Here is a 13,660-nt window from a genome sequence, read left to right as displayed (position 1 = left end):
CCTACTATGTGATGAAAAGTGTCAGAGGACTTGCAGAAGTAGTAAAGTTTATGAGTATGTTTCTGTACGTGCAGCCAAGATGTAAAAACAAGCAGGTGTTCACAGTAAGAACATACTATTAAGAGGAAGTGGAACACCACAATGCTGAATGTGACGCAGAGTCTCAAGACAATATCAGTAATTGTGCTCAATGTAATTACAGTTTGGCTAAGAATATGTGCTGCAATAACAATATTTACCGTGTGTTTTCACTAGTTGTGTAGTCTGTGTGAATATATGTTTTGAAGAATACGTTATTGCTCTTTTCTCCCCAACATGTTTTTCCAGCACATTTGACAATTGGCATGCTGGGAAAGCCTCTGAAACAACTTGTAGACTATGGGACCATGCAATACAACAAAAAAACAAACATTAAAACTGGGTACAATACAGTGTTTTAGTTGGATTGGCAGCTTTTACATCGGTTCAATGATCGCTGAAAGCTCTAAGAGAATTTTCACCTTTTATAAGAAGAACAGAAAGAACAAAAAAAAAAAAAAAAATCAAGTTAATGCATTGAAATTGCAAACAAAGACGGTTCCACTAGCTGATAACTGATATTTAATATAAGTCCAGTCTTATTTCTAGACAAATCTAAAACTTGAGGATTTCATTATATTTCACTTTGATCTGTTGACAGTTTATTGTATTTGTACCTTCTTTTTCCCCTCTAGAGAGCCTAATGATTGATGGTCTTCCTTTCGGAGATGCCAGCACCTCCCTGTACTCAGGTGTGCAGAAGAAGCTTACCGTTTGCCCCGTGGACTCGCTGGCTTCAGCTCTGCGGGAACAGCTCACCTACGACAGGGACTTTGACAGCCTGACCACCTCGCCCTCCTCCAGCAGCCTGGACACCTGCAGCAGCCAGAAGATCTTCCAGGTCTTTAGCAAGTCCAGTGGGAGCCCTATTCATCAGGAGACTAGTGTAGCGGGGGAGGTGAGGGAGGCAGGTGAAGGCAGTGGCTCTTCCTTTTCTGAAATGGAGGGTTGCAATGATGAGGAAGCCAAAATCGCTCGCTCAGTGACCGATGGAGAGCTCCGTCACCGGATCCTCAGCCCGCTCAGTCACCATGGGGTGAGTATATAGTCAACCTCAACCTTTGTTGAGAGATTGTTGAGATTGTAGAATATATTAATTCAGCACAGTAGCTTTAAAAATGCACCACTTGCATAATAACAAATGCCCTGCAGTTGTCAACATCAATTCCAAACCAAACTGATATCTATCAGCAATATGCAAAACTGCATGCATGTTCCAGCACCTGCACTGATGCCTGTTTAATGTAAATGTAGCCCTGTTAAAGGGATAGTTTGGGTGTTTTGAAGTGGGGTTGTATGAGTAGTAGATGACAGTTGGCACGCCCCCAGTTTGGAGAAACAGACAAGAGTTATCGCACGGGAGCAAAGCAATGTACTGCTGTGGACGGGGCAGCAGCAAAACATATTTTAGCCAACCTCAACCCCACTTCAAAACACTCAAACTATCCCTTTAAGTTCCACAAATCGGTCAGTGGTTCAGAGAAAATGTACAGTATGTATTTGCCCATCATGGGATCTGTGGTGATCTGACCAGCTGCAGGAGCTTATATCGCCACATGTTGCATCTTTTAAAATGATTTAAATTATAGCATAAGTGATGGACAGAACTAGCAGCTGTAACAGTTGGCTGGATGCATGCTCTAAATAATCAATATTATGTAGTCATAGTATTTTCTGTATGTTAATATTGTGTTCTCTATAATATTGTGAAATTTTAACATTATATATGTGGAGGCTTCAAATAAGCTTAGTGGGTTTTCTGCCTCTTCCTGCACTGTATATCATTTATTATATTTGTGTATTCTTAAATTGTGCAAAAATAAATAAACAAAAAAAACCTACTCAGCAAGGAAACCCCCGACTCCACTTACATCTCTACTAATGAAAGTCCTGTTTTGTTTTGTTTATTTTTCACAGAGAGCTTGTAGCTTTGGAGGATTTGACCTGACCAACCGCTCACTGCACGCAGTCATCTCTAACAACGATAACACCGTACGTAACTGTCATTCTTCCTGAATTTCCCATACACTGAATAAATAAAAACAGTTTGTTTATTTGCCTTTTTTCTGCTTTTTGCATATGTTCATGTATTAGAATAAAGACGGAGATGGTGTGAGAGATCCCATTAAATCCCCACCAACATCTCGTATTTCACTGGGCAAAAAAGTCAAGTCTGTGAGAGACACTATGAGGAAACACATGTCCAAGAGATACCACTGTTCTCTCTCTGAACAGGTATGCACGGTCAGTATAATACATTACAGTACAGCAGCATCTATCAGTGTTACTAGGTAGTGAAGCGTAGGTAATCATTTTTTTCTTCTTCTCTGTGTCTTAGTCAAGCCCAGATCGTATATCCAGCTGCCCTCACTCGCCTCATACAGACTCAGACTCTTTGGAGAAACCCAAACTGAAGCCAGGAGGGTCTGTGGAAAGCCTGAGGAGCTCCCTCAGTGGACAAAGTTCCATGAGTAAGTCTGCGTGTTTATAGTATATACTGTATGTGCCAGATCTGGGTGTAATACAAATAATCCCCAGTATTTGTTTTAACTTGACCTTGGAACACCAGATGTGTGGTGTTTATCAGAAAAGTGTTTCAAGGACATTAAATGGCTTTTGAGATAGTCTAAACTTCCTGGTCTCATTGTGTTGGTCCATGTGGATAGCTGTGTAACATCTGGCACTTCAGTCAGATTAAAACGTGTAAAAAATATTTTTTAGAATACTAACAGACTGGTGCAGTCTTGTGGTTTTGAAGTGCCTCATTTGTCTTATTGTGGTTTGTGTAGGTGGTCAGACTGTGGGCACCACCGACTCCTCCAACAGCAACAGAGAGAGTGTGAAGTCTGAGGACGGGGAGGAGGATGAGCTGCCTTACCGCGGACCCTTCTGTGGACGCGCTCTCGTTCATACTGACTTCACCCCCAGTCCCTACGACACAGACTCCCTCAAACTGAAGGTATGACCACGTTATTATCAAGCATCAACTTATAGAGATGAGCTGATATCTTCTCAGAAACTCAAGCTCTACTGGTCTTGTCTTGCAGAGTGGAGACGTCATCGATGTCATTAGTAAGCCTCCGATGGGTACGTGGATGGGGATGCTCAACGGTAAAGTCGGCACCTTCAAGTTTATTTATGTGGATGTCCTGAATGAAGAGGAGGTGAAGCCCAAAAAGACACGCAGGAGGAGGAAGGCCCGGCAACCCAAACCCACCTCTGTAGAGGAGCTCCTTGATCGCATCAACCTCAAAGTAATAATCTTACTGTAGCGACTACTATCAATCAAAAGCTGCTAAGAGGCTAAGTAGGCTATTTACTGTGACTTGTTCAAAGAAATTCATACGTCCAGATACGTTTATAAGTAGGTGATGTGACAGTCAACAGAAAATATCGGCGCCTAGCCCACCCACTAAAGTGTTTGTCCCACAATTTCAGACTATTCCTCTAAAAATAAAGTAAAAAATGTAACAACAATTGCAGTTTGAAAAATTGAGGAAAAATACTGATCTGTTTGTGCATCATCCATCCTCACCTCTCCGCAGGAGCATCTCCCCACCTTCCTTTTTAATGGCTATGAGGATCTGGACACATTCAAGTTGCTGGAGGAGGAGGACCTGGACGAGCTGAACATCAGAGACCCCCAGCACAGAGCGGTGCTGCTCACCGCTGTGGAGCTGCTGCAGGAGTATGATGGTGAGTCAGGTAGTCAGCAGGGTGTTATAGCTCACCTGAGCACTACACAAGACTCTAAACACATGAATATTGTTAAATAATAAGTCAAACATCTAGAGACACATTTCCCAAATTTAATAATTCTCCGGCACGCTTGTGAAATTGCGGTAATTTACGAGCCGCAGAGTTTAAAATCGTGGTACCGTTGGCCGCCGTCTGACTTCCGTTGCTCCTAAAATAGGGTTATTATGGTCTGGATGGCCTCTGAGCTAGGTGAACGGCGTTACCACGGTTTTGCACTCATCAGATCATGTTACCGCAGTTTTGGAATGGGAGGAGTGAATGTGGGGGTACTCAGTTGATTACAATCTGCAACCACACCACTATACAGACGTAGGCAAAGTTGTTGGTAACGTTCCGTTAAAGAGAGGAAAACCCACAATGGTCACTGAAATAACTTGAAACTGACAAAAGTAATAATAAATAAAAATTCACTGAAAATGAACTAATGAAAATCAGATATTGTTTTTGAATTGTGGTTCAACAGAATCATTTTAAAAAACAAACTAATGAAACTGGCCAGGACAAAAATGATGGTACCCCTAGAAAAGATGTAAAATAATGTGACCATAGGGACATGTTAAACTAAGGTGTGTCCTGTAATTAGCATCACAGGTATCTTCAAACTTGTAATCAGTCAGTCTGCCTATTTAAAGGGTGAAAAGTAGTCACTGTGCTGTTTGGCATCATGGTGTGTACCACACTGAACATGGACCACAGAAAGCTAAGGAGAGAGTTGTCTCAGGAGATCAGAAAGAACATTATAGACCTTCATGTTAAAGGTAAAGGCTGTAAGACCATCTCCAAGCAGCTTGATGTTCCTGTGACTACAGCTGCACATATTATTCAGAAGTTTAAGGTCCATGGGACTGTAGCCAACCTCCCTGGACGTGGCCGCAAGGGGAAAATTGATGACATATTGAAGAGACGGATAATACGAATGGTAACCAAAGAGCCCAGAACAACTTCCAAAGAGATTAGAGGTGAACTCCAAGGTCAAGGTACATCAGTGTCAGATCGCACCATCCGTCACTGTTTGAGCCAAAGTGGACTTAATGGAAGACGACCCAGGAGGACACCAAATCATAAAAAAGCGAGACTGGAATTTTCCAAAATGCATATTGACAAGCCACAAAGCTTCTGGGAGAATGTCCTTTGGACAGATAAGACAAAACTGGAGCTTTTTGGCAAGTCACATCAGCTCTATGTTCACAGACGCAAAAATGAAGCATCCAAAGAAAAGAACACTGTACCTAATGTGAAACATGGAGGAGGCTCGGTTATGTTATGGGGCTGCTTTGCTGCATCTGGCACAGGGTGTCTTGAATCTGTGCAGGGTGCAATGAAATCTCAAGACTATCAAGGCATTCTGGAGCGAAATGTGCTGCCCAGTGTCAGAAAGCTTGGTCTCAGTTGCAGGTCATGGGTCCTCAAACAGGATAATGACCCAAAACACAGCTAAAAACACCCAAGAATGGCTAAGAACAAAACATTGGACTATTCTGAAGTGGCCTTCTATGAGCCCTGATCTAAATCCTATTGAACATCTGTGGAAGGAGCTGAAACATGCAGTCTGGAGAAGGCACCCTTCAAACCTGAGACAGCTGGAGCAGTTTGCTCACGAGGAGTGGGCCAACATACCTGTCGACAGGTGCAGAAGTCTCATTGAGAGTTACAGAAATCACTTGATTGCAGTGATTGCCTCAAAAGGTTGTGCAACAAAATATTAAGTTAATGTTACCATCATTTTTGTCTAGGCCAGTTTCATTAGTTTGTTTTTTTAAATGATTCTGCTGAACCATAATTCAAAAACAATATCTGATTTTCATTAGTTAATTTTCAGTGAATTTTTATTTATTATTACTTTTGTCAGTTTCAAGTTATTTCAGTGACCATTGTGGGTTTTTCTCTCTTTAACGGAACGTTACCAACAACTTTGCCTACGTCTGTATGTCACCAAATAATACTACACACTGTACCTTTAAGGAAAATGATGGATTACAGACACTCCTGCAATGGTGGCTACATTAGATTACATACAGTATATGACTAAATATCATTTATATGTCTGTGATATTTCTGTCAGTGCAGGTGTTCTGATTGACATATTGTAAGTTTGTCATACATTTTGAGACTCCTTCCCTTTCTATCACGAATAATGTCACAGTTGGGATGTCTTCTTTAAGTTATTTCCAGTCCACAGTTTTAAAGTCTCTTATAGGGCTTTTCCATTGGCACTTTTGGCCGCACCGGGTCAAACCATGCCACGCTGATTTGCATTTTAGTGCGCCGAGTTGTGCCAACATGTGACGACCCCCCTTCTCCTCAAACAAGCATGTTTTGCGAGAGTCAGTTCATGTCTGTGCAGGAGACCAGAGAGAAAGATGTATTTAAAAGTCTGTGTTCAGCTTTTGTAGCTACTAACCGAATCTCTGTGGTTTGAAGTTTAGTTTCTCTCCTGCGACCCTGTTTGTACTTTCAGATATCTGCTTTATTTTACTGTTTCGCTTTCAGCTGCATAGAAGTCGTGGTCAAATAACAAAATAACGGGGGGTTTTATTGTGAAGAATTTACAGGAAATGAAAAGAGAGAGCTTTGTTATTCTTGAATAAAAACAAGTTTACTAATACTGCAGGAAGGAAGAGTGGAAGCAGCAAAAATAGCAGGCGACTTTTATTGTGAAGATTATAGGAAATTAAATGTGTTTATCCATTGTTTTACAGCTGCTCCTGTTTGACCATTAGCCTCAGGTTACACACACCATAGAGCAGGTAGCTCTGTTGTAATGGAGATGCAAATACCTGCCCTGCTGGGCTAACGTGTAGAGTCAAACCAGTCAAGCCAGGCCAGCACATGTGTATGGAAAAAGGCTATTAATATGTCTGTCTGTGTTGTCTTTAAAAGCAACCCATGAACACAACACATGCAAAGTTCCCCAGCTGTTGAGATCATAAGAGGTGACTGTGTGCCCCCTGTTGGTGTTGTGCATTGCAGGAAGCAGCGACCCAGAGCGAGGAGGTCAGTCTGGAGGCTCACAGGAGAAGCTGCTCCTGGACCGCCGTGGCCTCACAGGAGACTCGCCCCGGGACTCCGGCTGCTACGAGAGCAACGAGAACCTGGAGAACGGTAATGACAGCCTGAGTCGCCTGTGAACACTGCCTTCCTCCTCCTCCTCCTCTTCTGCCTTCTTCATCCTTCACTAGAAAAGACTCTGATGGTGGTCTCCAGTCCTTCTTGATGCTCGAGCACTCTTCAGTTTTCATGCTCTTCTGGAAAGACTCTGCTATCGTCACATTTTACTTCTGGTGCTCCAAGCATCTTCTTCTTCAAGTCATTCTTCTGTTTCTGCATCATTGAACTGTTTTGCAGTCACTTTTTTTGTCTGTTAAGGGCTTTTTGAGAACTGACTTTACATGCCTTTCTTTACAAGCATAACATTCACAATATCATATTCAAAAGGGGATAACACAAGGTTCTCTGTTACTATGGGACTAGAAAGGCCATCATGTTAAACTGAGCAGTGACCTAATGACATTTTTTCACACCTTTGAACAATCTAAATGTGGAGCAGCTTGTAGGTCTACTCACAAATAGATCTGCAGTTGTGAGTTGTGTGGTGGTTTTTGCGATTGCTAAAAATGGTGACTGTTGAACCGACGTGTGACAAGACTTACATAGTAAAAAAAAAACAAATTCTCAGTAATTGCAGTACATATTTACTGTTAATGCTTGCTTTATTCATAGCTATATCACTCTTATTGTGGTTATTTGGTTTGGCTTAAAAAAAAAATGGTCAAAATGCAAAGAGTTGTGCTTACTGTAAATGAGGGTTCTTGTGAATGTCAAAAGGTCATGTGGTGTGAAAACTATACGTCAGATCAGCCGCACTTGTACAGTGTATTTCTCTCAAGATTTTGCTGTTTGTGTGTATATTTTTTTAGTCCAGTGAAATATATGTTGCACAATATTTTATCATGTGCCTGAAAGCTGCATAATGCAGAAGAATTAAAATATTTACTAAATAGTGTAATTGTTAAAATATGGCATTTTGTATAAATGTAAATGCACTAAAATGCAGACTTAGGACAACCTTTAAAATGGTTTAACACAGTTAAAAGTCAAAGTTAAACTCTAATTTTAACACTTCTGACAGAAGTGTGGCCGGTCTGAAGTCTCAGCATTTTCTGAAGTGTGCTTCTGTCATGGTTGAGCGTGAGGAATAAATTGCTCCATGCTTTACCAGACTTGACTGCTTGCTTCTTTTTCTTTCGTTCATCATTCATTTTTAGCACACATTTCCATTTTGTTTTGTTCTTTTCTTGGGCATCCTTTTCACAATAGAGTGCTGCAGGGATGACGTATTTTTGTAGGCCAACCAGGAAGTTAGCATCACCCTGGTTCCCTCGACAAAAAGCCAATGGGATTGTTCAATATCTTTATATTTTATATCGTAGAACAAAACGTTAAAATCTCTTAAGCTTGTGTTAACCACAGATCTTATTTCAGGCATCTATTTAAAAATCCATTGACTTCCAGACGAGGGAACCAGAAGTGCTAAACTGATAACTCATTTCCAGGTTTTAGGACTAATTCCTGCAGCACTCTATAGCCTCTCTTTTCCAACACTGTGAGCCCTCTGCTGCTGTTCAGTTAAAGTCATATACATTTCACACTGATGACACCGGCATGATCTGCACACACTTCACTTGTTTATTTCAGGAAGGGACAAAAAGACATCTTCATCCATGAGCAGGTCCTCCTCCGGTTTTGAGTCGAGCCACCTCCCGTCCCCAGAGTACCCCGTCCTCCCCCAGACCCTGACCTCCGCTGGCCCTAGTAAGACTTCTCTCCAAAGTAAACCAGCATGCCTGCCCTGTGTCTTAACACCACTAAGACCCCCGAAGAGCAGCTTAAGCCTCCTAAGCCCAGCAAAAGGTCATCGTGTCAGTGGAGCCATTGCTCGGAGCCTGAGCTGCATGGAGCTAAGGAGAAACCCAGCACCGGATCTGCTGAGGAGGAGCTTCTCCCTGACTGTCCTCCACAAAGAGAAGGAGAGAAAACCCATTAAGCCTAAAAACTGGAATCTGACCCCCATTGTCAAGACCGAGGAGAGCAGACGGCAAACAGTAAATCCTCAAAAACATTGTGAGCTCATGTTTCCGTCTTCCCATCTTGCCCCTAAACAAGCAGAAACAACAAAAATCACACACCTCCTCCGACTGCCACCGACAGTCCCAGCAGAAAGGTCCAGTCATCCTTTAACTACACCTTCCTCACCCAACCCAGAGCCGGTACTAACAGAGACTGCCTGCATGTACAACCACACAAACCACATCTCGTCAGAGGATAAGACGAGTCGCTCGGTTTCAGCCAGTTCTGAAGCCCGCCGGCTGATAATGAAAAGAAATAAGAAGACGTCCACAAACTCAGTTAATCTGGGTTCTCTGACAGAAGAAAGACTCCCGGTGCAGCATGTTGATCTCAAAATGGAGCCAATTTCTGACAAAGTTTTGGCCTCAAAAGAACAATGAACTGTCACTTTACGGATCTAAAAACTAGGGAAGCACGATTATGGTCAAAATGATAATCACGATTATTTTTTTATCAATATGGAGATCAAATCTTTGCATCAAAATAAGACTGGTCCTTATTCACACTGCATCTCCTACATGCAGTATTACTCTTCTACTCTGGACTGCAGCCGCAACATTCAGGAAACTTTCTCACAGGCTGCGGCTGTAGGATGCACATGGACAGCGGTATGACAGCTCCCCAAAAGTGAAGCCAAAACATCTGGATCGCCCCCTGGTGGCTGGCTGTTAGTTTAGGAAGTGATTAATTTGTGATGCAGCAGAGTTTTCTATGAGCGGAGCATTTTAAACGTCAATCTTGCAGTCGATCATGTTTATTTAATTGAGGGAAGCCAGAATCGTGATTAATATTTGATTAAGTGTGCAGCCCTACTTAAAACCATGTTGTTGTTTTTTCCAGATGTTTGAAATGCAGATGTTTTTTGTTTGTTTTTCAAATAACCAATGGTTTCTGAAAATGTAACCATGGATTTGTAGTGTACCATAAAACTTGTTCATCTGAGGTAAAAGTGCAAGTGGAGAGCTGTATCTTTAGTACATCTTTCCACAGTAATCATAAAGTATAATACAACAGGTATAAAGTGTTTTTAATGGGTTCAGGTGGATTACACCCACCATAAAGTTCCCTACAGTTTCTTTCAAAACTCTTATTTACAACAAACAATCTAGTAGAATTAATCCTCCCTAAGGTAACGTACCTAAAGTTTAGACAATGTTGAGTTATGTTTAATTGCAATTAATTGCATGATTGTCCATGATTAATCACAATTAACGCGTTATTATCGCGTTGACTTTGACAGCCCTAATATTTACACCTCATTAAGTCCGGTCACAGTATGGTCGATATGGAATACCCCTGTCTCTATTTCAGATGCTCTCCATTCAGCTGAATCCAGTTTGTAAAGGAGAGTCCGACAGTTACACAAACAGCATCGCCGGGAGACAGTGAGAGGCCATTTACGTTATATCAAACAAAGTCTTTATTAATAAATTATTCATTGCTTAATTTACAGTAACTCAACATTTTCACACAGTTTTAAAGTGTATATTATATGCACTAACTGCAAGTAGTGATGGCAATTAATGAGGCTCTGGAAAATACTAGTTATCACCGTGTAGTTGACTCAGTAAACTATCAGCAGTTCTAAAACACAGAGGTATAATTAGCACAGTGTTGACAGAAAGTTAGAGGTTTAACGGTTGAACAATTGCATTCCACCCAGCAAGTGTTTGACAGTAAATCAGTAAATCATGTGCAGTAATTTCCTGTTCATTAATTCAAGTAATAAATGTGTCTTTTATATATATAAATTGTAAAAATGCCAATAAGGCTGTTATTCACTGTTCTACTTTGACATCAATAAATGTTGGTATGTTTGAATTAAGTTCATCTCTCTGACAGTAGATCTCTGTACTCAAAGGCAGCTGTAGTCGAAATTTAAAGAGCCCAGTACGTCCAAACAATCGTTCACTGGTTTAAAATGTATAACCTACTGCAAATTCTTCAGACTTAAGATCAATGATTTAAATCTCACTGTCAGTGTGTGTTATTATTTAAAGGTGAGTGTTTTAGGCACACAGTAACATCAGGATTTAGTGGCGTAGTTCACAGTTTAGCCAGCGGCGGCATTTCATCAAGGCACTTCCTGACCAGCCCCAGTGCGTCCAGGGCGGTGCCCCAGGCGAGGGTGACCCCCCAGCCTCCGTGGCCGTAGTTGTGGACCACGGGAACCCTGCAACCCTGCAGCTGCACCACCTCCCTCTCCACCCTCGGATTCTTCCTGCTCGGCCTCAAACCGACCCACTCGCTGAGGACTTTGGCTTTGCTGAGCGACGGCTCCAGGGCGCCGCAGCGCTCCAGGATGCTCTTCGTGTCGCCTTCGTCCACTTGTAGTCGCCAGTCCCCCTCCTGCCTCGTGCCGCCTACGGTGACGCCGTGTATCCCGGGGTAGATGTAGGTCTTGCCGTCTGAAACTCTGATGAAGTGCTGCAGCCAGGGGGCCTCCATCTTGAGGACCTGGCCTCTGATTGGGTACACTTTGTCGTCACCCACCAGTGTTTTGGAGCCCAGACCAGAGCAGTTGACGATGATATCATAGCTGTTGCTTAGTTCCTGAAGACTGTTGACCTTCCTCTGCTCCACTTGACCTCCGGCTTTTCTGAACCTTTACAAAACAAGAGTTTATGCTGTTATAAAGAGTCAAAACATAAATTGAACTGCAATTACCTGTAAATGTTTTGTTTGTTGGAAGTTAAAACTTGATGATGTAACGGAGGACAAACCTCTTCTCGAGCCACGGCAGGTAGCTGGAACATTCACATTTTATGGTGGTGAACGCATGGCCAAACTTGTAATCCGGAAACCTTTTCAATTCACCGTCAGTCATAAATCGAAAGCCAATCACCAACTCTGACCAGAAGGGCGTCTTATCGGCTGGCACGTCCTTGAAAATCTGCCAGCTGAAAGAGAATCAAAAAAATCACTGGCTGCAAAGAGATCTTCTTTAATAGTATCATCCACTTTTTATAGAGCTATAGAACAATAGTTACCCAGAGCTCAGCATGACTCCAGCATCCGGTGAGTGTTGGGATTGAGTAATGGCCAGCAGGTGATCAAAGCTGTTCTTGAACCAGAGTTTTTGCCTTTCCAAGGGAATATCTGATAAAGAAATAGAGTAAAATCTGTCAGTTCAACATGCAAGACTAAAGTGTACTTCATGTGTACATATAAAGGGGATAGATGGTGAATTTATATGCATAACAAATTATTTTTGACAGCATAACATTTTAAAATATTGCACATTTGAGAGAGATTATTGCATACCTGGAAACTTTGCAGCAAACAGGATCCCAGCAGCTCCATCGCTGGTGGTGTCTGGACTGAACTTCTCAGCCATCAGAGTGACGGAGCAGAGAGGAAGAGCCTCGGCGAGGCATACAGCCGTGGAGAAGCCGATCACACCCGCTCCCACCACCACAACCCTCACACCTTTCATCCTGGACAGGTCTGCGCCTCAAACTGGAGGTAAACTGAAGGAAGAGAACTGTGTCAAATGCTGCTTTATTGCTGCAAGACCACCTTGATGACTGGAAGTTAATCCACAACTACTAGACTCCACCTTAACCTCCACCTTAAATGGATTGTACACTCCAAAGATCATTAACACAAAGCCTTGCTTCACTGTAATAATGCATTACATAACAGACATGGTAAACTGGGCCCCACACAGCCACTGGAGGCTTTCCGTGCTGCAGATTGATCCAGCATTTTTTTAATCTTGTGCGGTTTGAAGTTTTGTGGACTTTTATTTGATGTAAAATTGGGTAATTTTGTTGATGTTTCTATTCAACAAGCATAAAAACAGCATTGGCTAATTTTTTTTAATTATTTTCTCTTCTTCCTCACTGTATATTCATATCACATAAGTAGAACTAGCCATACAAAAATGTCAAATATTTGATCACAAGTAAAATCAAGCATTTCAAATAGATAATATTTGAATTTTACTCATATTTTAACTTTGAATTATTATATATTGCATTATTAAATTCTTCTTACTGATGCTTAAACCTGTAAAGAAACATTTTAATGTTGTAGCTGGTGGTGGAGCTAATTTTTATATTCTTTTGGACAGTTTAATTTGTACCACTGCATCATATTTTATAAAGCGATAATTTGTAATATCTTAATCTGTATTAATAACTATAATATAATTATATATATATAATATTTTTTATAAATAAATATATATATATATTTAATATTTTTTATAAATATATATATATATATATATATATATATATATATATATATATACACAAATAAACATAGGTGTGAAAAGTACCATATTTTACAGTACTTTTACTTTTATTTTACAGTGGCAGTGCTTTAGTTTTGCTCATTTTGCAGCAGAATGGCCTTTGTATTTTTATATATTACATTATTAAATTCTTCATCCTGATGCATGAATGTGTAAAGAAACACTTTTTAAAAAGAATATTCTGTTGCATCATGTTTTATAAAATTATCATTTATAATATCTTAATCTGCACTAATAACTTGAGCTGTCAAATAAATATAATGGTGTGAAAAGTACCATATTCCCCTCTATACAGTACTTTTATTCTACAGTAGCATAAAAAATGTAAATACTACAAATCATTTTAAAGTGACAGCCTGACAGCAGTCAGTTTCAAGTGAACTACATCCGAGTGTTTATCATCACGACTCAACTCCTAACAACTGGTTCCAGATT

General features: G+C 41.0%; 2 protein-coding genes across 9 annotated transcripts in view; one reads left to right on the top strand and one right to left on the bottom strand.

Moving 5' to 3' along the window:
* Positions 1-10,789, top strand: part of sash1b (SAM and SH3 domain containing 1b) — a 55,723-nt gene extending 44,934 nt beyond the window's left edge. For 5 of the 8 annotated variants that reach the window (XM_074660176.1, XM_074660174.1, XM_074660179.1 and 2 more), the window contains 9 exons: positions 714-1,114; positions 1,996-2,070; positions 2,173-2,322; positions 2,417-2,549; positions 2,868-3,037; positions 3,126-3,332; positions 3,624-3,774; positions 6,808-6,939; positions 8,533-10,789. In XM_074660176.1, the coding sequence (XP_074516277.1) occupies positions 714-1,114; positions 1,996-2,070; positions 2,173-2,322; positions 2,417-2,549; positions 2,868-3,037; positions 3,126-3,332; positions 3,624-3,774; positions 6,808-6,939; positions 8,533-9,344 (2,231 nt within the window). In that variant the 3' untranslated portion in view covers positions 9,345-10,789. The remainder of the gene's footprint in view (positions 1-713; positions 1,115-1,995; positions 2,071-2,172; positions 2,323-2,416; positions 2,550-2,867; positions 3,038-3,125; positions 3,333-3,623; positions 3,775-6,807; positions 6,940-8,532) is intronic. The other 3 variants (XM_074660177.1, XM_074660175.1, XM_074660180.1) reach the window with 1 other exon arrangement.
* On the bottom strand, positions 10,371-12,511 carry ddo (D-aspartate oxidase). The gene is made up of 4 exons (XM_074660183.1): positions 12,229-12,511; positions 11,955-12,063; positions 11,688-11,864; positions 10,371-11,569 (listed from the first exon to the last, which is right to left on the bottom strand). The coding sequence occupies exons 1-4, from the start codon at positions 12,398-12,400 to the stop codon at positions 11,011-11,013; spliced, it is 1,017 nt and encodes a 338-aa protein (XP_074516284.1). The 5' UTR covers positions 12,401-12,511; the 3' UTR covers positions 10,371-11,010.
* Between the last annotated feature and the right edge of the window lie 1,149 nt (positions 12,512-13,660).

This window comes from Sebastes fasciatus, chromosome 15 (assembly GCF_043250625.1).
Source record: "Sebastes fasciatus isolate fSebFas1 chromosome 15, fSebFas1.pri, whole genome shotgun sequence".
NCBI lineage: Eukaryota > Metazoa > Chordata > Actinopteri > Perciformes > Sebastidae > Sebastes > Sebastes fasciatus.
This window is presented reverse-complemented; position numbering and strand designations above follow the sequence as displayed.

Bases quoted from the DNA above. Each gene is read 5' to 3' on its own strand.
- ddo (XM_074660183.1), bottom strand. From the start codon at position 12,400: ATGAAAGGTGTGAGGGTTGTGGTGGTGGGAGCGGGTGTGATCGGCTTC. The intron at 12,064-12,228 runs GTATGCAATAAT...TTTCTTTATCAG, and splicing joins GTTTGCTGCAAAGTTTCCAG to ATATTCCCTTGGAAAGGCAA. The intron at 11,570-11,687 runs GTTTGTCCTCCG...TGTTTTGTAAAG, and splicing joins CTGCCGTGGCTCGAGAAGAG to GTTCAGAAAAGCCGGAGGTC.